Raw genomic sequence first — 24,633 nt, forward strand, 5'->3', positions numbered from 1 at the left:
CTGAAAATTTTCTGTATCTACTGGATTCACAAATGCTGAATAATTCTCACTAAATTCAAAAATTTTCAATCCTTTTCTAAATACAGCCAAGACATACACAATTAAAAGTGGGCATTCAAAGCTGAATATTCATCTTAATAGCTAGCTCATGGAGGAAAAAAAGAGATGAACACCAGCTTGCCCTCAAGGCAGAGATGTTGATGACTTTTCCCTCAAGTGTTAATGGGTAGTATGAGAGGGATGGAAGGAAGTAGTTTTTAAACCACTGACTGGGTCATTATCCTGATAAATGTCCATCTTGAACTTAGACTTATTAATGCATTTTTTAAACTTACAATTTGATTACTATTTATGATTCAAAAATTCCAACTCTACATTGCCAGCAGAAGGCCATATGCCTGTTTTCAGTGGATAGCTGCATGTTGGAGGCTCTTTAAATCTATACACGTACCCTTTTCTTTTAATTGCACACATATCTACTTTTAGCAGACTAGCAAATTCATTTGATGGTAGTTGTTTCCTTGATCTTAAATATCCTCATTTCATTGTTTTCCTATTTTTTTCCAGAAATCAGAGTATACTTAAAAAAAAAAATCCACTTTTGTATGTAACATTTCCTATCTGTACTTAATAGGCAGTCCCTTAACTATCATGATAACCAAAATTTTGATTTGCTACTCATACTAGGCAGTAGTTGGCACATACCTGTCCATTTCAGCAAGTGTGCTAGCACCTCCAGTTAGTGGTGGGGGGGCCTCCAGTTGATTTGGAATACCTCTGATTACCTGGAGTGATCTGAGTTGCTCATTCAGAAAGAGTCAACTGCATCAAGGTTTTAAAAGCAGTATTTATTGATTGAAAATAAATGTGTAGATAAGCTCTCAGTAGCATGGACTCCACATTATTTTTTAATGAGCTTGAAGTACATGAAGACTCCTTAAATCTTCCGCCATTTATCTTGTGTGTGCTTTTAACCACCACCACATTCAAATGTGGGTGAATTTTCAACATTTTACTCAAAAAATTTTTTCTTTAAATTCTTCCTTCAGCAGTTCTTCATAATTTGACAAACTTTTGGAAAGAGACAGATAAAAACACACAACAGTGGTGTACATTGGACATTTATTACAACTAATTGGCGATGTGATAAGATGTGCTCATGTGGCCTGAATATTGGTCACAATCACAACAAAGCTTAATCCAGCCCAGCAGATACAAATGAAAGTGTAAACTGTGAAGACATGTTTACATACATAGATGTATAAAAGTGACATTGAAACAACTGTATATCCTTAAAAAATATAGAGCCCGCTAGTGCCATTTTACCTCATTCAACTCACACTTTCATATGAGAGGTGGTATCTGTTTTTATATTTATGACTTCCAATAACTAGGCAGTGCCACAGAAGGGAAGGAAGCTGCCCTAAAGTTTGCTGCACTTCTAAGTGGAGGGAAGCAATAGGGGAGTAAAATAAATTTGGCTGTAACAAGCACCCTGGAAGGAATACTCGTGCTTTAAACAATGACTTATGCAACACTTTGTGAAGGGAGTAAAACATTTTCCGTAACATACTGTTATTAAGAATCCCTGGTAAGTCAACATTTCCATTTTATTTTGGGGGCATCAAAAAGAATACAACTAAGTGACTAAATGACTATGACAACAAGAAACTTATCTCAGGAGTCAAGTGTTCCTTGGCCTTAAAAATAACGTGCTTACAATTATGAAACAGCTGATCTCTGTTCCTCGTCCCAGGTCTGGAATGCCTAAGAAATAATTTTTAGTGTAAAACAGCATCATTCCCTTAGTCTTTTGTGTATTCCCTTTGTTTTAAGGTGTTTAGTTTCTAATAAGGGTCTTTGGTATACATTTGTTTTTTTTCTAAAGTTTCAACATAGAGTGAAATTTTTATTCATTTGATATGTGACATGTCAATTCCCTTTATTCGCACATATACTAAAATGCACTAGTCTTTGGTTTCATAAAACCAGGTTTCACATAATTTAACTTTTTTGCCAAAGACAGTAATTAATAAATGTATATTGCCTGATTGTGTCATATTCATAGATACACATAATCAAGGTAATGATAATAATCTATTCACGAGAAACAGACCTATAAACTTTAAAATAGCCAGAAAAAGTATCTTTCTTTTCCTGCATTCGTTCTAATTCGTATTTAAGTCCCTTATTATCACTTGATTAACCAAAATTCCCTTTAAAAAAAGATTGTGTAGGCCTGAATGAAGCAGCTTAGCAGAACAGTAATACTGACAAGACGTCATCTTACACCATTAGCTAACATGGACATGAAGGCAGTGACCATCTACAGTGTGTGAAATGCCACAAGAAGTCATCAACAGGGGAGGAGAGTTATGTCAGTCCAATTTCTTCAAGAACGCTACGTGGGGTTTCAGCTTCCTGTGGAGGGAAAATGTGAGACTCTGGTAAGCAGATCGGGGAGGCTTGAGAATGTGAAACTGACACGGAAGGGCGTGCAAGTTTCAGAGAACGCTGAACGCAAGCAGTTCAGCAGTATGGGCACTTCTATGGAGAGCCAGTGCTTATTAGCGATTTTTGCCCCAAACATCAGAGACCACAGGATATTTTCAGCATGCATTAAATACCTACTGATTATCTATCAATTGTGCCGGGCTCCACTGCTGTAACACAAAAAGCAGTCAAGCCCACTGCAAACTCAGTGCAAACCCACAGCTACCCGACATTTCTACAGGAAAGGTAAGTTACCTTAGTGTTAAAATTCAAAACCTCCCCTAAATAAAGACCAGGGAAACCCCCCTGAGTTCTCCCCATTCTTCACATATTTTGTTTTCCCTGCTTTTTTTTCAAGTCATATGTATTTATTCTTCTCTGAGTTTTTACTCAGTTTTGGACTTAAATGTCCCCAGCAGCAAGGCTGCAGAAACTCACCTTCCCAGACCTCCCCAGAGCAACCAATGGTTTCAGTGGAAGCAACATACAGAAAGAATGCTCTGGGATCTGGGACAAAAGTGCCTTTTGTTCTATGTAACAACCAATACTCATTTTTAAATGTCAAAAGAAGACTAAACAAAGCAGGCATACTAGAAAAAAATTAAAAGTTTTCCCAAAGTGTCTAATTTTGCACGGCACAAAATAAAAAAGGATCAAGTAGGTCAAATTTCAGGTATTACTAGCAACAAGTTTGTAATTAAAAGGCATACTAGATTTTAACAGAGGAAAACAATTTTTGTACCCAAATAACTTACTTTTGCATCCTAATTGTGGTACAGCACAAAACAAGGAAAATAAAAATTAATTAAACCATAAATCCATACATTAGATTTAATTGTATGTAAAGCACTACATGAAATAATCTTAATTATTTAAACTCTTTGGTCTGTTTCCTTATTCCTTATACTATGAAAACAAGGATCATAGTACTTACCTTCATATGTAGAGATTAAGGGAGATAAGGCTTAGTGCCTGATTCACAGAAAGTGCTCAAAAAATGTTAGCTGATACATTACTCAACTGAAATCTAAATGAAAGTATTTAGCCTTACTATAAACCAGCTCTATATATAAAGTTCATATGATGACCTTTTAGTATGTTTGTGTATTAATGAAAAATGGGTAAAAGTCAGCTTTGGTGAAAAAAGGCTATTTTTTATGAAGTATAAGATCTTGCCCCCCTCCCCCCCTCCAAACTGAACCTCAACCTAACCAGGCTACAGACCTAAATATACATGGAGGATAAGAAAACAAGTTAAACATCACCATTATAATCTGCCAGATACAGAATGGAGGAAATTCTACAGCATAGGGAACTCAGTTTACAAAAAAAAGGCAAAGGAGGGTAAAAGCAGAGGAGTTGTTAAAGATTAAGAGAGACTTAAAGAGACCAGGTAAAATGTGAGCCTTGTTTGGAATCTGGCTCTAACAAACCGATTATAAAAATGCATTTTTCAGACAATTAGGAAAAAAAGACCAACCAGGAATAAGATATTAGGAATTACTATTAATTTTGGGGGGTGTGGTACTCATCTCTTAGGGATACATACTGAAGTTTTAAAGATGAAATGGTAGGATGTCTAGGGCTTGCTGTAAAATAGGCAAAAAAGGCAGGGTGGGGTGGTGATTTATGAAACTAGCATTGAGTTGATGGTTGTTGGAGCTGAGTGACGTGTACATGACAGTTCCTTATACTATTCTATTTGTATGTCTGAGTTTTCATGATATAGCTTTAAAAGAAAGTTTAATGGAAGTGATGCAACACTCCCAAGAGCGATGTAAGCCAATCTCTTTCATTTATAATGTTTAGCCTTAAACATTAAATACACTGCAAGACTGACATCTGAATCACATACGTATTAAATAAAGGGGACAATTTAAAAAGAATCATTTCCATTAAATGTTAAATAATTTTTAAAACATCATATAACCTTTAATGTATTTATTAAAGGGTGCCTACATTGAATTCTATAGTTAACATTCTTAGCTTATCCATGTAAAAATGTCCCCCTATTCTATTCCCGGGAGCTGGTCAGACTTCCCCTATGTGTTCACTGCTTGCAATCTTATATAGTATTTCTTGAAGAGAACCACGTTGCTTCTCAAATATGCATTATTTAAAGTATCTGTCCTTTCTGAAAGGCCTAATTTCAAAGAATCATTTACACATTTTCTTCGAGAGTTATACAAAGAGTACGTTAGAGTTTTTTAATCAGTTGTATTTATAATATAAAATAAATTTTCACATGTTCACACTGAAATTGTAGCTCAAAATTACCTAGAAAAACTATTATCTGAATTAGTAATATCCATAGAAACAGAAAGTAGAAAGGTGGTTGGTTACCAAGGGCTGAGGGGAGGGGAAGTGGGGAATAGTTGTCTATAATGGGTACAGAGTTTCAGTTTTGCAAGATAAAAAACTTCCGGAGATCTGTTGCACAACAATGTGAACATACTGAACACTACTGAACTGTACACTTAAAAATGGTTAAACTAGTAAATTTTGTTATTTTTAAAAGACAATTTGAAAAAATTACCTGGAAAAATTAAAATATGAAATATATTATTTATCAAAAGGATGGAGAAGAAAAAAGTCATTCACATGAGACAAAGTACATGCAATACTTTTATTTTAGACATGCAAGGAAAGGTATTTCAGAATCTACTAGTTTAAAGCAAGCAGCTGTATACAAATAACAAAAGAAGCAACATCTTGTTACAGCTGGGCACACAGCATCCAAAGCAAACAGGCATGAGACAAAGCATATTTATGCAGCATTAAAACCACGTGAATTACATGTTGCAGGGCTGGGGGAGGGACAAAGGAAAAAAATGGAAACGAAAGACCAATGTTTCCCAATGCTATCAATGTTTAATGCTAAATTTCTCATTTGACCGCCCACCCAGGTGCTTCAAATGTCATGTAGTACAGTGAGAATGGTAAGAATGGAAACAACTAATCTGCATACCTGCCTTATACACATTTTCACAGGTCTTCTTTCAATGGTAAATCAGTTTGAGCATCTTTTGAATGTACTGTTTAATGATAGATTACTTAACTCGGGCTTTAAACTCTCTAGACATAAACAATGAATTATTTGGTAATTTCCCCTTTATAATAATATATGTTGCATATTTTATTAAAAGTATACACAAAGGGCTTCTCTGGTGGTGCAGTGGTTGAGAGTCCGCCTGCCGATGCAGGGGACGCGGGTTCATGCCCCGGTCCGGGAAGATCCCACATGCCGCGGAGCAGCTGGGCCCGTGAGCCATGGCCGCTGAGCCTGCACATCCGGAGCCTATTGCTCCACAACGGGAGAGGCCACAACAGTGAGAGGCCCGCGTACCGCAAAAAAAAAAAAAAAAAAAAAAGTATACACAAAAATGATCAATATTAAAGGTTTTCATATTCAGAAATATAAAACCATATTTAACAAATCATTAAGTATCTAAATGCAGACAATTATGTAAAATATTAGTATTTAAGTAATATTAGAATCCTAACTATATAAAATATAGCCCATATTAATACTTTGAAAGGATTACTTACTATTGAACAACAGATATTGCAGAAGAGACTTTTCTGACATAGCTTTCCGATAGTTTTTTTTTTCTTTTTTTTTCTGATAGTTCTTTTTTTTTATTAGTTTCTGCTTTATAACAAAGTGAATCAGTTATATATATACATCTGTTCCCATATCCCTTCCCTCTTGCGTCTCCCTCCCTCCCACCCTCCCTATCCCACCCCTCAAGGCGGTCACCGAGCTGATCTCCCTGTGCTATGCGGCTGCTTCCCACTAGCTATCTACCTTACGTTTGGTAGTGTATATATGTCCATGCCTCTCTCTCACTTTGTCACAGCTTACCCTTCCCCCTCCCCATATCCTCAAGTCCATTCTCAAGTAGGTCTGTGTCTTTATTCCTGTTTTACCCCTAGGTTCTTCATGACTTTTTTTTTTCTTAAATTCCATATATATGTGTTAGCATACGGTATTTGTCTTTCTCTTTCTGACTTACTTCACTCTGTATGACAGACTCTAGGTCTATCCACCTCATTACAAATAGCTCAATTTCGTTTCTTTTTATGGCTGAGTAATATTCCATTGTATATATGTGCCACATCTTCTTTTTCTGATAGTTCTTAAAGAGACTGTTTGATATTGTATAGCACAAATGTGATTCAATAAATGTGGCATTATAAATTTTTTAGAAACTGTGAATGTTTTACCTTAAATATTATATGAGTAGATTTTACTTTCTTGTATTATTTCCAAATATGTTTTTATGTGATACATTAGAAGACGTTTGCTCATATAGACTATAATATAATCACCCTAAATATAGCTCCCCCGCCCCCCGCCAACATTTGAAGACGAAACCACACTATATTATGGCATTGTTTGTTCTGCCCTAGTGTTTCAGCTATATTTTCTTTGGTAAACAGTTTAACAATTGCTAGGTATTCCTCTTACACGATTAATCACAGATGGTTCATAAATGATGACACATATGTGTTTAAGATGAAACATTACTCAAAATGGTCATAGGTCATATTTTTTCAAGAAGAAATTAAACCAGCTGCAAGCAGGAAAAGCTATATCAAGATCACATATAGAATGAAAATAAAACAGAAAAGAGGATGAAAACAGGAAAATTATTACAATTATAAAGGTAATGGTTCTGAAATGTTCTATTATTATTATACAAGATAATCAGTCACCAAGCTGAGGGTATTTTCTTTCATGAGCATATCAGCTCTCTATTTCCTCTGTGAAATTCTGCATACACGATGATGAGTAGTCATTTAGTACACAGGGACATTAAAATATTCATGACGTGGCTACAAAAGAAATGCATATATTCTTACACACAGTAAACAAACTGACATAGACACAATCAGATTTCTAGAATGTTTAGTGCACAGTAAAGAAATCTTAATTGAAACTTAGAATTTGTTTGTTTTTAGAATTTTGGTTCATGGCTGAATATTTAACTTCTAAACAATGCCCAGGAGTTCAGATTCATCTTTTATAACTTTACTGTACATAATGATAATCTATATGATGACCTATATGTCCTACAAAATCCGAAAGCACTGTATTTACTAAAAATACTCTGAAAAGATTTTTCAGTATAAGTCATCTGGTAAATACTGAGTTAACTCAAAATCCAGTTAGAATACTCCCTCCTGCCAGTGTTCAAGTTCATCAGGATTTTACCGCACTGAAGCAAAGGAATTTAATCCCTTAATGAAAATCATTACATCCTAGAATGACCAGGAACTTTTACAGATCCTAAAGGAAAATCTTTCCCAAGAAAAAAAGGAGAAAAGTAGTCACCCATTTGGTAGCAATAGAGGTTTTCAATGGTTCGCTTAGCTTAAAAAAAAATTCCAAAGACTATGCCCTTGCGACTAAGGATATTACTTTTAAAATAATCCTCGAGGGCCTCCCTGGTGGCGCAGTGGTTGAGAGTCCGCCTGCCGATGCAGGGGATACGGGTTCGTGCCCCGGTCTGGGAGGATCCCATATGCCGCGGAGCGGCTGGGCCCGTGAGCCATGGCCGCTAAGCCTGTGCGTCCGGAGCCTGTGCTCCGCAACGGGAGAGGCCACAACAGTGAGAGGCCCGCGTACAGCAAAAAAAAAAATAAATTAAAAAATAAATAAATAAATAAATAAAATAAAATAATCCTCGAGATAGATTTTAAAGGACTCTCCAAATAGATCTGTTAAATGTCTATGCCTTCTCTCTATAAATGTACCTAAAAGGATGTTTCTCACATCAGCAAGGTAACCTGAGGTGAGGTTTTAAACTGACCCTAGAGTGCACAGAAGAGGTGAATGTCTAGGGACTCCAAAAACTCCCTGAAACTAGAGACAAAATTAGGTACAGATTTTCCTGAGAAGAGGGCCCATGGCCCATCAGACTCTCAAAGCGATTATACCCCTCCAAAAGGCTTGTGACTCAAAAAATTTAAAACTGCTTATTTGAGTGCTTTTAAGATATCCTCAATTTAATATTTATTCAACTTGGCACTTTGAAATGTTAGGCTACAAACTCATACAAACTGTTTCAATAAAATATGTAACAGATACCTTATACTTAAATAATAACCATTAAATACAAAAGTGTTTGAGGAAAAAAGCCAGTTAAATTTTAATCCTCAGATAATTCCTAAACAGTTTAAAGATATAATTGCTTTTTTTCCCCCACTCAGAATATTGTGGAATGAAGCAGCAAGCTAAAATAATATTAATAATAAATTGAACCCCTAAATGCTTCATTTTCATGAGGGAATTCAATTTCGGTATCAATGGTATTAATAATAGTATTTTGGTCAATGAACTCTGAACCTACTTCAATATTCTGTGTAAAAAAATAAATTATAAGCCCCAATGATAGATCATTATCAGAGCAAAATTCCCTATGAAAATATCAGTTAAATGAAATAATTGGGACTATCCCTTGGGATTTAATGTAATTAAACTTTTCAAGTAATGCTAAACTGTAAACAACGAACTTGACAAAATTATAATTACAAACGGAATTTATATATCCTACTACATTTTGATGCATGCAAGTACTCCAGCACATATTCTACTATGCTTTCTTACACCCAACGAAACTCTTGCTGTGATACATGTTCTGTTTTCTGGACAGAGAACAAGAAAAATTTAAGTCTATCAAATAACCTTTCACCTAAATAATACCAGTACTTTGAGCCTTTGCATTACAGCTTTTCAACTTTTGGTTTTCTCTCTTAATTTTATATCACACCACGTAAAAACCAACAATTAAAAGAAAAGAAAAAGGTAGTTTCTCAAATAGGGCTGAGTACACAATGGTTCCTCCCCAGAGGAGACTTAACTATGAAAGAGAACAATTCTATAGGAGAGATTCTCAACCCTGACTGCCCCAGGCATTTCTTTCTTTTTTTTTTCTTTTTCTTTTCTTTTTTGGTACGCGGGCCTCTCACTGTTGTGGCCTCTCCCGGCTCCAGACGCGCAGGCTCAGCGGCCATGGCTCACGGGCCCAGCCGCTCCGCGGCATGTGGGATCTTCCCGGACCGGGGCATGAACCCGTGTTCCCTGCAAAGGCTGGCAGACTCAACCACTGCGCCACCAGGGAAGCCCCCCAGGCATTTCTGACAGACCTTTACTACCCTTTAGGAAAGAAAAGAGTTGATAAAGCCAAACTATTCTTTATAACAATGATCCATATTACTGTACCTTAGAAATTACCATCCAATCAATTGAGAATACTCTTCAAAGGGCAAAAACCTCCTCACCGGAAAAACATTCTTCAAGAAGAAAACAAACTCTAAAACCCACAAAAATAAGTGTATTGGGCTTCCCTGGTAGCGCAGTGGTTAAGAATCCGCCTGCCAATGCAGGGGACACAGGTTCAAGCCCTGGTTCGGGAAGATCCCACATGCCACAGAGCAACTAAGCCTGTGCGTCACAACTACTGAGCCTAAGCTCTAGACCCCGCGAGCCACAACTACTGAGCCCGCGAGCCACAACTACTGAAGCCCACGTGCCTAGGGCCGGGCTCCGCAAGGAGAAGCCACTGCAATGAGAAGCCCGCGCACCGCAACAAAGAGGGCCCCCGCTCGCCGCATCTAGAGAAAGCCCGCGCACAGCAAAGAAGACCCAACACAGCCAAAAATAAAAAAAAAAAAATTTTAATTAAAAAAAATAAATGTATTCTTTTACCACTTTTAAGTTGCTATAACACGTTTTAAGTACTTGCCCAGTTTAAACTGCTAGGGGCTGAGAAAGTTGTGTTATAAATAAATGCCTTAATGACCATTTAACATTTAAGGTTGATTTTTAGCTAAATGATAGATACGCCCATAATTAACCAAGTTATTTTTTCTCTTATATATGAGGAAAACATTATAGTGGATTAAATATAACTCCAGTATTCTGGACCTTCTTACCACCAGTATATTTTATGAGTCATGGAATAATTATATTAGTTAAGAATTGGGGAGGGTGAGAATGAAGTCTGTTACAATACACAGACTTTATAGTCCTGTGCAGAATTAGACCTACTGTCTTCTACTACCTAGCAAACTGAGTTTAATACACTGAAATGTCAGTGATTTAGATTGTGTGGGAATAAAGACCAGAATGAAAATAGAAAAAAATTTAATCACGTTATATTACACAAATATAAACCACAAGTTGCCCTTAGTACAGATTCTTTGGAGACCTATTTTTTTAAATAAAGATTAGATATTTACTATTTTCCATCTGAAATGGGCCTTTTTTTAAGCCTGGGCAAATCTATTCCAAACCCTAAACATTTTCCTCAAGTTATCTACCTCTTCTTTCTCCTCAGTCCCTGCAGCTCTCCTCTAGATGTAGTTTCTCAACTCATCCAACTCATGAGGAAAAAAAAAAATTTACAGCTTTAACCCATTCATCTCCTCAAAACAGAGGAGGGAGAAGACTCATCTTACTCAAGACCAATGCTTTCGATTCCATTCCTATTCACCCTCCGCATATACTTTTCCCATTATTCCATTCCCATTTTTCATCGCTCTCTCCATTAGTTCCTCTTCTCAGTATACATGCATGTTCAACTTTCCTCCATACTAAGAATAATCTTTTTCTTAACCCCCTACAAAAAGGACCAGATGTAGTGGGAAGTGTAGGACAACAAACACAGCAGAAAGGAATTAAGTTACACCAGTTCTCAAAACCACCTATGTTCCTAAGACAAACCTCATTGCCTTAAAAATTCCCAGATATTCACTATACTAGGCCAATGACTCAAAAGTAAAATGATCTGATAAACTATAATGAAAACTGGTAAGCAAATAATTATCTGAAGGCTTAAGTCTTGTTGAGATGAGAAGTGCTTAAATAAACTAGTGGTGTTGGATCCAAAACTGAAAACCTAGTGTCCTGATTTTTCTTTCTTGTACACCACGTAGTCAAAGAGAAATAATGTACATTTAATAAAAAATATATATAAGGAAGTGTAATTTGAAGTTACTGCTCTACCCCAGTTTTTCTTGAAGGGGTTTCACTTATCCCTTGAACTGTATCCTTTGTCCTTCATGTTCTAGAATACAATGGTCCTTTTTATTGCTCCTCACTGAATACTGTGGCAAAATCCTTATTCTCAACTCTGGAACTCTAATCCTTGAGCTAAAGACCAAAGGGCTGCAGAGTATCCAAATGCACTAAGATCTCTTTTTAGCAATGAATAAAAAGAGAAGAAATGAGAGCACTTTATAAGGTACCTTTTAGAAAGGGCTCACGGTGTCTTATTACAAAAGCACTTGTGAGGCATTAGGAAAATTGAGCGATTTTTTTTACAGAAAGTTAGCAATGTGGCAAGAGCAATATGGTTGCTCCAGATGGTTAGTGTTAAAATGGCCAAGAGAACATAAGTGCTTCACTTTACCTGCTAAAACTTCCTTTTCAGCAAATTCTACTCTAGTTTCACCTAAAGGAACAACACAGTGTAGTCTTCCATTCACAGAGCAGCATTTTGTCTTTTTAAAAAATTGATAAATTAAAAAAAATTATACTTAAAATACATGTTTTACACTTCTAGAAAACAGGAGGGAGGGACCTCAAATATCTTCAGAGGTAATACTGTTAAGTTAATGTCCTGCTCCTAGATCTTTTCTTACTTGATGGGTATCTTTCCATATCATTACATAGAAATTGATCTCATTTCTTTCAAAGCCAGGTTAACAGTTTCATGTATGGTTGTACTGTAATTTGCTTAACCTATTTCCCATTGATGGACATTTGGTTAGGTTCCAATGGCTCAATATTATACTGAGCATGTGTCTTGCTGCATTTGTATATTTCTGTTGGATAAAATTCCTTCCAGTATAACTAATGGGGCAAAGGTGTACACATTTAACTGTTAATAGATATCACTAAACTAATCCTTCAAAATGGCATACAAATTTATGTGTTCATAAGAAGCAAACAATTCTTCTTTGCCAATCCAAGAAACCAAAAAAAAAAGCTAATTGATATTTTAATTTACATTCCCTTAGTCAAAGGACCATGTGTTTTTTCTTTCATCTGTGGATTACTTATTCATATCTCCTGCTGTCTTATTCTGTTGTGCTGTTGCTCTACTTCTATTACATTTGTCTTAAAAATAATAATGAGGAAAACTTAACTACATTTCCTAAAACCCTGCTCTAAAACCCGTTAGTGATAAAATAGTAAAGAGAAATTACTTTCTCTGGCAGTTAACTGTACTTTTTTAATAAAGAAGCAGAATAATTAACTTAGCTAATATAACTTTAAAGAAATAGTTTTAAGCACATTTTAGGGTAGTTGTATTGTATTTGCCCTGTTCTTCCATTTGGAGCATAACTTGAAATGCCCTAAATTTAATCAGGGTTTTCAAAATAGAAAAGATTTCTTGGAATCACTGAATTTCAAATATTCAAACTCTAAATATCTTTACTAAGTAAATTCTTTAACGCTAATATGGTATAAAAGAAAAACAACAAAAATGTCTATAGGTACAACATAAGTCTATATATGTAAATTCTGGTCATTTAAACTATTCCTCTCTTAAGGAATTATCAAATCCCTAAGGTGGATAGGGAAATCAGCAGAAAATTCAAGTGTTCTAACTGCCTGCAGGGTATGCTCAATTCTGTTTTCAGGCAAAAACTCAATTACCTTAATAGATGTTAACAGATTTGGTTGTTGTTGAGGAAATTAAATTATATAGTGACATCCCATAAGTTTTGCTACGGGTTATCTCTGGTTATCAAGTAAAAGTAATTTTGGTGGATCACAGAGGTGATTTTTATAGCCATTTACTTGAGCACATTTCTCCTTTCATAATTTTTAGGGTTTTTTTTCCCCCCTCTACTTTGGATTCATTTTCAGCCAGTCATTTATAATCTGGACTATGCATTATATTGAAAAGATGTAGCAGTCCATAAATGTAAATGGAATCTATAAATGAAATTTTTATATATTACATGATGTTACATTAAACCAGGGTTTCTGGACCTTGGCACTGTTGACACTTGAGGCCGGATAATTTCTTACTCTGAGAGGGCCGTTACGGGCACTGCTGGTTCTTTAACAGTGCGTCCTTGATCTTTACCTACTAGATGCCAGTAGCACCTCACGGATAGCAGTGACAATCAAAAATGTGTTCAGACATTGCCCAATGTCCCCTGAGGAGGCACAATTGCCCCACCCCCAACCCTAGCTGAGAACCAGAATAAATTGTCTCTGGTTGGTGGGTGAGATTATGTTCTCGTGTGCTTGCCTGTATTTGTTAATTTTCCTATAATGGGAATTTTTATTAAAAAAAAAAAAAAAAGACAGCAGAGGAAACAATAAAAGAAAAAAGAATGTCTCAATAGGGGAAAAAAGAACTCAAACCTGCAATTTTTCAGAAAGTACTTTTTAAAGAAAGAAATCACGTCAACTTACTTCAATATAAATAAATAAACACATAAAACCACCACCACCAGCTAGGAATATGCTCTTTGCAGGTCCCTGTGCAGGTCCCAATCCTAGGGCTCATGAAATCAACTTAGTGGATCAGGACCAGCATTGAAAAAAAGAATAGAATAGAAAACGTGAGACTATAAAATAAGAAATATGAGTAAGTATATATTATTTAACCAAAAATTTTTTTGGTTTATGTAACTGTTGTGATATAAAATTGCACTTATTACTGTGGCTTCTTGTCAAATACTTTTGAAAATCAGATTTACAGTTACTGAATATTTTAAGTTATTCCAACTTTTCATTATTACAAACAGACCAGAGTAGCAACAGTGGACTCAAAATGAATTAAAATGAAACAGCAAGGGGGAAAGCCTCAAAATTCTGAAAAGCAAACAAAGAAAAAGAGCTCAAAAAACAAACATACAGGGCTTCCCTGGTGGCGCAGTGGTTGAGGGACCGCCTGCCGATGCAGGGGACACGGGGTTCGTGCCCCTGTCCGGGAGGATCCCACGTGCCGCGGAGCGGCTGGGCCCGTGGGCCATGGCCACTGAGCCTGCGCGTACGGAGCCTGTGCCCCGCAACGGGAGGGGCCACGGCAGTGAGAGGCCCGCGTACCGCAAAAAAAAAAAAAAAAAAAAAAACAAACATACAGCAAAATGATTACAACCTAAAAACCAGTGACCAAGGGCATTGGCCAAATTGTTTCTTACTAAATGCAAAGTGAAAGGCAAGATTTGTTCTGCCTTCTGTTTTCTCTGTATCTACCCTTCTGTATTTTCTATTTCAAGCATTAATGTAACTAAACCTCACTTATCCAGAATTTGTTCTAGCAGACCCCAATCAAGTTTACTCATAAAAAATTAAAATATGCTGGCGTAAAACATTATATAGCCTTGTTAACTTTTACCCAGTTGAAAAGAAGAAGGTTTAGGCTTAAAGGTTTTAATACAAACAGTGGTAATTACAAAGGAATTACAGGAGCCTGTCTTATTAAAGCCAATCCTAAGAGGATTTTTATCAAAATGCTTTTTGCTGTTATATTACTGTATATATTTTAAAGCATGTTTTAAAACAATGTAAGATATTCTTGAGTTTGACTACCTTGCCCAAATATTCTTAATTAGCAAGATTTTAATTTTAAAAAACCCCAAACTTATTAAAAGGCATGTTATTAAATACTTCAATAAGTACTTACTTACTTAAAATACTTTTGTTATAAAAGATTCATTTTTAAAGAAATCACTTTTTCTCCTAAGATTCTTACCTTTCCATTTTTATGCAGTCCAAGAGATTTATTAATTACTACTTCCACAAAGATGTTGTATAGTACTAAGATGTATCATGCAGGCCCAGCACTAAAACAAATCAATTTTAGCAGCACTAATTCTCCATAGAGCACCACTTTCTAGATGAGGCAAATTAACAACTGTAAATCCAATAAATCTATTCATAAAGTGGACCACCTTGAAGTAGAAGCAAATTCATGAGTGTAATGCTTGCTTTTGGTACCTCACTTATTTTTCATTTCTCAGATTACTTTAGTGAGAAACAATACCAACAGCAAACAAAGCTTAAAAGGAAAACCCCGACAAATTTGAAAATGATGCTGTTAGTATAAAAAAAAAGGTTGACACATCTCAAAGCGCTGATCAACACCATCATGCATCTACCGCTGAGAGTTAAAGCCCAACACCCAGTATTTAACTATTTGATCTTCACAGATCAAGCAAGGACTTGAAATCATCTCACGTGCAACAGTTTTGGCATAACACCCCATTTTATCCATGCCACGAAAATGGTAAATTTAGTAGTTACCAATAAATAAGGTGGGGGTCAAAGGGACTAAAGCCTTAGACTGCTCTTTATCATAAGATATCCTCAGACAAACCTCCCCATTCTTCATTCTGGCTCTATAAAATTAAGGAGCAGAGAAAAACCAGTAAGTGCCTGACTTCACAAAGAAAATGCACTCTATATTTCCTTTATCATTATGTGTAATGTTTATAAAATAAACCCAACTGTACTGCTCCCCCATGCCCTCCCTCCAAAAACATCTAGCTTAAAATAGGTATTTAATTGGTGCTGGGGAAAATGTTCCAAGTATTGCAAAAAAAATGTCAATTTAGTAATCTCAGCATGTTGCACTTTAATAATTTAAGAATCAAGTTAAGTACGAGTGGCATGTTAAGAAAATGTTTTAAATTCCAACGGTCAAACATTAAAAATTGGATAACAGACCAATTTTTCTGGGCTTTACCCCCAAATCTAATTATGTATTCATACAACAGAATACCAAAAGGAATTAATGTAGAGGTCAGTCTAGAAATATCAAAATTGTAACCCTTCCTTACCAAGTAACTAAGTAAAATAAGACATCTTTATTATTTAATCATAATATCTGATATTTTAGTAATTATTCAGATACATATTTATGTTATGTTCTCATTACTGACTATAAAATGCTAATAGAAAATCTACTTTATGCACTGACTTTCTAACCCTGTTTGCCTATAAAATGAAGGACTACCTAAACAAACTATATGACATTTACACAAATTGAGTAAAAGGGACATTTTAAAGAAACTTTTCTAAAGAAAATAAACATTCTTAAGGATAGAAATGTGTATTTGACAGATTAAAAAAGAATTAAAACCAAAATTATTTTGTGATTTGCATATATCTTTAAGCCAACAGATATTTTCAATATAAATTCAAAGTCATCTTTGGTGTTTAGAAAAAATCAATTAAAGTAAAAGACCTGACACCAAATAGAAAAAGAAAAAAAAATCACAATATATGAAAAACTAGATTAAAATCAATTAATTAGGACTTCTACAAATTTAAGACTGTATTTAGATAAGTGTCTTTACAGCTATATTTACAATTTTGGAAGCAAAATCATTTCATGACATAGACTAAGTGAATATTATACCCTAAATTATAAGACCAAAAAAGCTACTATAGATCTAGGCATTTTGATAAATCCAACAAGAAATGATATAAAAAATACTATTTATATCTATATATCCAATTAATAAATTCCAACTATTGATAACTTGGACAATGAAAATTTCCAGTCTAAAAAGTAAATGATAGCATCAGTCTTAGGAAACCTACTTTGTTCAACATAGAGAAACCTCCAGGAGAATTATGAATTTCTTTACTATATTACTGAGACATACAGAAGTTGGTGTCTAAAACAGAATGTTTAAAACATACCAAGAAAATACACAAATGGGGGTTGGGGCGGACAGAGCACAGTGGTTAAGAATTCATACAGCTCTGGAGTCTAGCAGATCTGGGTTTCCAATCCTGGTTTTGCCAACTGCTACCTAGGACCAGTCATTGGAACTTCACTGAGCCTCGAGAGCCTCTGTTTCTTCTTTGGTTAAAAAGGCTCTCCTGGGCTTCCCTGGTGGCGCAGTGGTTGAGAGTCCGCCTGCCGATGCAGGGGACACGGGTTCGTGCCCCGGTCCGGGAAGATCCCACATGCCGCGGAGCAGCTGGGCCCATGAGCCATGGCCGCTGAGCCTGCACATCCGGAGCCTATTGCTCCACAACGGGAGAGGCCACAACAGTGAGAGGTCCGCGTACCGCAAAAAATAAATAAATAAATAAAAGGCTCTCGTGACCCCTTCTCAGGAAATCCTGATGATTAGCATAGGATGCCTCACATCTAAGTGCTCGACAAGCATTAGCTATCATCATAGTTCTTTTTTGCTATCATGGTGCCCACACGAATCTTTTTTAGCAGTTTGTGGAATGCTTTTTCTCATCTTATTCTATCACCTATTTTATGAACATAATATTCAAATACTCTCGCAGAGATGTAAACTTGTATCATGTATCAACATATAAATGACTCTATTGTAGGAAACAAACATCTTATCATCCTGGATTTCTTATGACAGTACGTTGGTGAATAACCTGAATAAACAAGTTAACCTGAACAGAATAACCTGAATGAAGCTTAACTGCCCCATACAGACTTTAGCTTGGTTTCATAAAGGCCTTAACCTCACTCTAAATTCAGAATGGACCAGCCACGTTCTGCCTCCTCAAGACCTGAATAGCTAAATTAAGAAAGATGGTTCACTTGGACCATTGAATAGAAAATGTCTTAATATAGTATCAATTTGGTTTATGTACAAAACAATGTAGTCACAGATGAGAAATAGGGCCAAAGCTCTCTTCTAAAGACAAGGAACTGTAATTAACAGTAGTCAGGTTTTTTTTTTTTTAAACTAGGGTGAGATGGGGTAAGGAGAATTTTACATGGAACTAAGGACATTCTATGCTTCTCTCTCCATTCCTACTTTTCCCAATTTGAGATATAAAAATACTACTTCAAAAAAAGAGATGGCTTCCCTGGTGGCGCAGTGGTTGAGAGTCCGCCTGCCGATGCAGGGGACATGGGTTCGTGCCCCGGTCTGGGAAGATTCCACATGCCGCAGAGCGGCTGGGCCAGTGAGCCATGGCCATTGAGCCTGCGCATCCGGAGCCTGTGCTCCGCAACGGGAGAGGCCACGACAGTGAGAGGCCCACATACCGCAAAAAAAAAAAAAAAAAAAAGAGACATTACTTCTTATTAAAATACTTTTATAGGGGAGATACACATACGTACACATTTACAAACAAACATGTACCTGTAATAACTTCTGGATCCTCTAGTATATTACTCAATACATGCTATAAAGTAAATTCAGCATATTTGTCATATTGTAAAGTGTATAGCGATTTCCCAGTAGGGTTTAAAAAACAATCCAGACACAAGAGATGTCAATGCCCTAAACATTACTCTCCAGAAAAAAATATTAAAATTAAAAGCTGAACTTCAACAACTTTAGAAATGTTTCAAGGCAAATGTAATTAATCAGGAAATGATGAAGAACTTGGAGGAAATACCAGGATCTGATAGAACCGAATATAGTTCCATAATAACGAAATATAAAAGTGATCAAGGGAAGGAACAAATATGAAAAACTCCCAGACTGCACTGGCAATCCAGGGGTTAAGACTCTGCGCTTTCAATGCAGGGGACATGGGTTTGATCCCTGGTCGGGGAACTAAGATCCCACATGCTGCACGGCGCGGCCAAAAGAAAAAAAAAAAAAAGAAAAATTCCCAATTTCTGACCCTGGTCTTGACCTAATTTTTAGAAAAGTCTGGTTAGTGAACAGCAAAATAAGGAGGTGCTAACTTTAAAGCAATTTTACAACAGTAGAATGTGAGCTTGTAGTTGGCACATCTGACATTTAAAAAGAAAATCTTCAAATGACATATATGCAATCAATTAATAAACAACTGTGGCAAACCATACACACATGGAAAAAGGGCTGTGCTCATTTCACTACTGAACAGCAGATGCCATTAGGGCTGTCAACAAAATACTTCATTTTTGCAGGCACCTTAACCCCTGTTTTGGTAACTCAAGATAATTAAATGTACAAAGCATTGTCTCATATTTAATTTATGTATGTTCCAGATGATGTCATCCCAACTTCAAACAATCCCCACAACTGACCTAGTCAGTGACTGATGCAGAGGGATTACCGAGAGCTCCCCACTCTCCTGACTCTGAGGCCAACAGTTAAGAAGTTATAATGAAGAAAAAGATTTACTCTGATTTAAAGCCTGCTTTAATAATAAAAAAAGACAATTACCATAATGAAAAAATTAATTTTTTTATATTGACTAGCTCCTCCTCATGCTATAAACTTTCTATTTGAATAAAACCACAATTATGACTAAAGCATAATTCAACTAGGTACCTGAATTAACGTATCATTAAGTTTTTAGGAAAAGGTAGCCTTATCTACGAAATTTTTAACTTCAGAAATTGAAGGTACAGAAGTATCAAATACACAATTAACCCAAGACAACTGTGGAAGTTAGAAAGGGAAAGGGGTTTTATCAATGGTTCGTGTGACATCAAGGCAAGACAAGAATGTAGCTGTTTAACAGAACATGGTTTGTTATTTAAGAAAAGCATAGAGAAGTAGAAATACTTTTTAGTTAGTTTTGCTAACACAAAACTAGAGGATTCTACAAAAAGTATAATTATAACACTATCATTTGCTTGGCTACATTTGTACTTAATGGACATGAGGTGAAAATATGAACCAACTTGGAATGAAAATGCCATAATCTCACAGTCAACTCCTCATTGTACGCACTAGTGAGAAAAGGGGTTATCTTAAATAATTCAGAACAATGGACAGAGAGTTCTCAAATTACTGTTACTTTTCCCATCTTAAAGTAGTCTGTCCTCTAAATGTTTGGACTCTGGTGTTTTGGGGTGCCAAAATGGGCCATCTCCAGATCATCTCCAAAGTAAACAATCCATCTACAGATAACTGAGTCGGCTGACACATATTCCAATTAATAAACTGCACATGGATACTACATGCCAAGCATGCTTCAGAGTAATTTCTGAAACTGTAAGAATGAGGGAAGATGACTGAGACTTCCCTAGCAAGAGCAAAACATGCTAGTGTCCAGTCAAGAGAACTCCGAGTAGCTTACCTCCTGTAGTAGATCAGCCTGCTCAATTGCTTTAAGGACATTTTTCTTGGATGTTTCCTGAACTTCTCCTCCCAAAAGAAACTCATCCAAAATAAAATAAGCCTTCTCAAAATTAAAGATGATATCAAGTTCACACACCTGAAAAGCAAAAATAAATAAATAAATAAATAAAACTGAAGAAAGTAAAAGATACTTACCTACTTACCTACTATCAGGTAGTCAGTAAAATCTGACCAGAGGGAATCAATCTTAATGCCTACAAGCTAAGAAAGACCAGACTCTGCAAGCTCCTAACATGGGCAACTTAATAATTTTCTACTCATAAAGACTGATCTTTTGAAATACATATTTCTGGGTAATATGACTGTAACTGCTAACCAAATCTAAATTCTATACTAAGCACTTCCAGTATATTAATCTTTGCAGTTGGACCCCTTTCTATTTCACTATTTTAAACCTCGTTCCCACCAGCATAATTAAATGAGTAGGTCTGTGGGGTCAAACAATTCTGGCAGTTAACTCACTAGGCACACTGACAAGAAATAGTCACTCCTTCCTTCTCCCACAGTTACTGTCAAATAGTCAGAATCCCCAAGATAATCAAATAATAAACTTGTTACAGAAAAGGTTAAAAAAAAAAAAAAAGCACTATGGCATTCAATTTCCTAAAACAAAATACTACTCACACTGCCAAAATACTTGTCAAGTAATTCCACGTAACGATGAATTATTTCCAGGGTAATTAGTTCATTGTCCTGATCCTCAATAGCACAGCAAAAATACAGACTGGCATATCTGTAACAAAAAACAGATGTAGAAAAAAATTTACCCTATAATCATGTTTTCTAAAATACATTTTCATATCCTATTGTGAAAGATGTCATGCTTATACAGTTTATTTCCTCTTTACAATAGTAGATTATTTTTCTCCTAGACTATAAAAGTAATAAATGTACCAAAAAGAAATTTTGAAAAGTACAGGCAAGCAAAAAAGAAAAAAAAAAAATCACACCATCTAGAAAGAGTTACTTATTTTGCTCTTCTTCCATTCAGGCTCTTTTCTAGAATATTCTAAAACACACCTGACCCAGGTTGTTCTCAAGTTTACTTAAAACAAAGTGCACTGTGTGACTATTTCAAACCACAAGTAAACAGGGAAGAAAATAAACTCTCCAACTGAAGGACTTATTGAAGATGTTGTCAACGTTAAGTCAACGTTCTGGAACATTTTACTTAAGTGTAATATACACACAGAGCAGAACACAAGTCATAAATGTACAGCCTGATGAGTTTCGAAGTGAACATACTTGTGTACCAGCACCTGCACCAAGAAACAGAATTATTACTGAACCCCTGAAGCCCCTCTCCTAACCTCTCCTGGTCACAGCCTCCCACCCCCAAAGGTAACTACTATCTTGACTTCTAACAGCACAGAATTATTTTTAAAGGAGGTTTATAGGATTATGGAATAAACCTCAAGAAAAAAACAACAGTTCCAAGTAATCATAGAAGTTAGAGAAAGAGAACAGGGGAAACTGAGACATGTCCTCAAATTTTCCAAGTTCTACCCTGTTAAATTAAAGCTCGGGTTATTTACCCTTGAAGAATGTATAATAAGGTTGGAAAACTCATATCCTCCAAACTAGGATTCTAGCACATGGGACTAGGTTATACTTGATCCAAGGAAGCCAAAACTTATTAACACAACCTTGAGGCATACATAAGGATGACCTAACCAAGTCCTTTGAGGAGGGTTAAAAAAGAGTATTTTCAAATGGTTTAAATGTATTTAAGGCTTTTGAAAAGAAACAAAATGAAAACCTAAGACATTCTAAACAAGTCTCAGTTGCCATTGTAATTTTCAGAGGAGCATTTAAGTGATTTTTAGAAAACACAATGGGCAATTACTGCTCATAGCATTAATGTAAAATAACATACAAACACACACACACACAATCTGTTTTGAAATTCAAGGAATTCCTGCTCTTCAGTATGAGTATTTTCATAACACTCTATTAATTTCAATATTATTAAAAACATTTCCTCTTATTTGATTTTTCCAACAGTAAGCAGCAGCATCCTTGATTACGGAAGGGAAAAAGAGGCCCAAGAGTACAAGGGCCTGCCAAGTGGTTGTACTGTGACAAGAAATCTGATCTTCAGACCTTAACTCCAGGCCTTTTCCACTCTACCACACTGACTCCCTGTCATACACATACACTTTTTGCCACGTCCATTCTACCTGATTTCGACATTCACTAAGTTATTTTATTTTATTTATTTAAAAAAATAAATTTATTTCTTTATTAATTTATTTATTTTTTGGCTGCGTTGGGTCTTCGTTGCTGTGCGTGGGCTTTCTCTAGTTGGGGTGAGCAGGGAGGGGGGCTACTCTTCGTTGCGGTGAGTGGGCTTCTCATTGCAGTGGCTTCTCTTGTTGTGGAGCACGGGCTCTAGGCGCGCGGGCTTCAGTATTTGCAGCACGCAGGCTCTAGAGCGCAGGCCCTGTAGTTGTGGCACACGGGCTTAGTTGCTCTGCGGCATATGGGATCTTCTCGGACCAGGGCTTGAACTCGCGTCTCCTGCATTGGCAGGCGGACTCTTAACCACTGCGCCACCAGGGAAGTCCCTCACTAAGTTATTTTAAATGGTGGGTCGGGGCTTCCCTGGTGGCGCAGTGGTTGAGAGTCCGCCTGCCGATGCAGGGGACACGAGTTTGGGCCCCGGTCCGGGAGGATCCCACACGCCGCAGAGCGGCTAGACCCGTGAGCCATGGCCGCCGAGCCTGCGCGTCCGGAGCCTGTGCTCCGCAACGGGAGAAGCCACAGCAGTGAGAGGCCCGTGTACCGCAAAAGAAAAAAAAAAAAAAAAAAAAAGGTGGGTCCCCTGCAGTCTTAGAGAGAAGGCATTCAAACACGTTCATTTATTATCATGAAGGACATAACAGGCACCACCTCCAACCTTACTAACAAAGCGCTTCCTCTCTTTCCCAGCACTATCCTATGTTTTGTTTATTGCTTTAAAAGGCAATGGGATATTCCAACCTTCCATCCTCCCTAACCCATGCTCCTCAAATAGTCTTAAATTTGGGAAAACTGATACAAATGACACATAAGATTCTCTGAATTAAGAAAACTAAAGATTAAAGGGGCTGACATTAAAAATGGTAGATAAAAACCAGACATAGCTAGCTGCTATGAACAGAGTGCTAAATAATACCATTAGAAAGAATTTACTAATAGGCAACGTCAGGTGAATTTAATTTGTTTTTTAAATTTCAAGATTTCTTCAGTACTACTACTGTTAAGCAATCTAATGCTTACACCATCCTCGTTCCTTATCCACAGTACTGCTTTTTACTTATAAGTAAACAGCATTTAAACACTAGTCAAAGGTCCTAGATTATACGAGTCATTCGGAAATATTACTTTAATATCAAATTAAATGAATTCTTCACTGTAGGTGAGCATCCAGTTATCAGGATTATAAGAAGGCACCTCTTCCCAGAAGGCTTAAGGAAGAAACAAACAGAAGCATAATAACAGGTAACATTTACTGAGTCCTCACAGGTAACATTTACGGAGTCCTCACTCTGAGTAAGGCACTAAATGTTACCTAAGGCCTTGGCATAATTTACCATTTCAATCCTCAAAAAAACCCTTCCAGAGAGATACCGTTATTATTTGCATTTACAGGAGACTCAGGCTTAATTGAGTAATCTTCCCAGAACAGTGATTTGACTCCAGAGCCTGAGTTGTATATTAAAAACTATGGCCCAGAACTGTGCTAAATAAAGTAATCCTGCAACTGGCAAAAATTAAAACATTCAAATATTTTACTTGCTTTGAAGAGAGAAATAAATATTGTTATCCTGACTTAGTAAAAGATTACCAGGAGAACCTGAGGTATACTCCCTATTTTCAGAAGCAAGTGGTTTTAAAAAATTCAGTAATGAGCTCATTTTGTTCTCTTAGTATATATTTGTATGTCTAAATCTGAAGTAAGATTAATAATAGACTAGTAAGAAGAAAGGTATGTTTGGTTATTTTTAGCAGAGTAGATTACGGCTTACTCTAATTACTGGCACTCAGAGAACATCTGAAGGTGCCTATTCTTATATTCACAACACATGACTTCTCCCCAGTCAGCTA

General features: G+C 36.3%; 1 protein-coding gene across 3 annotated transcripts in view; it reads right to left on the reverse strand.

Moving 5' to 3' along the window:
* Positions 1-829: 829 nt before the first annotated feature.
* Positions 830-24,633, reverse strand: part of AP1S2 (adaptor related protein complex 1 subunit sigma 2) — a 29,442-nt gene continuing 5,638 nt past the window's right edge. For 2 of the 3 annotated variants that reach the window (XM_082610576.1, XM_082610577.1), the window contains exons 3-5: positions 21,169-21,277; positions 20,483-20,620; positions 830-2,421 (exon numbers count right to left, since the gene is read on the reverse strand). In XM_082610576.1, coding sequence (XP_082466702.1) covers positions 2,374-2,421; positions 20,483-20,620; positions 21,169-21,277 — 295 coding nt within the window. In that variant the 3' untranslated portion in view covers positions 830-2,373. Of the gene's footprint in view, positions 2,422-7,259; positions 7,333-20,482; positions 20,621-21,168; positions 21,278-24,633 lie in introns of those variants that run through there. The other variant, XM_082610578.1, reaches the window with a different exon arrangement.

Source organism: Mesoplodon mirus (genome assembly GCF_964341445.2).
Source record: "Mesoplodon mirus genome assembly, chromosome: X".
NCBI lineage: Eukaryota > Metazoa > Chordata > Mammalia > Artiodactyla > Ziphiidae > Mesoplodon > Mesoplodon mirus.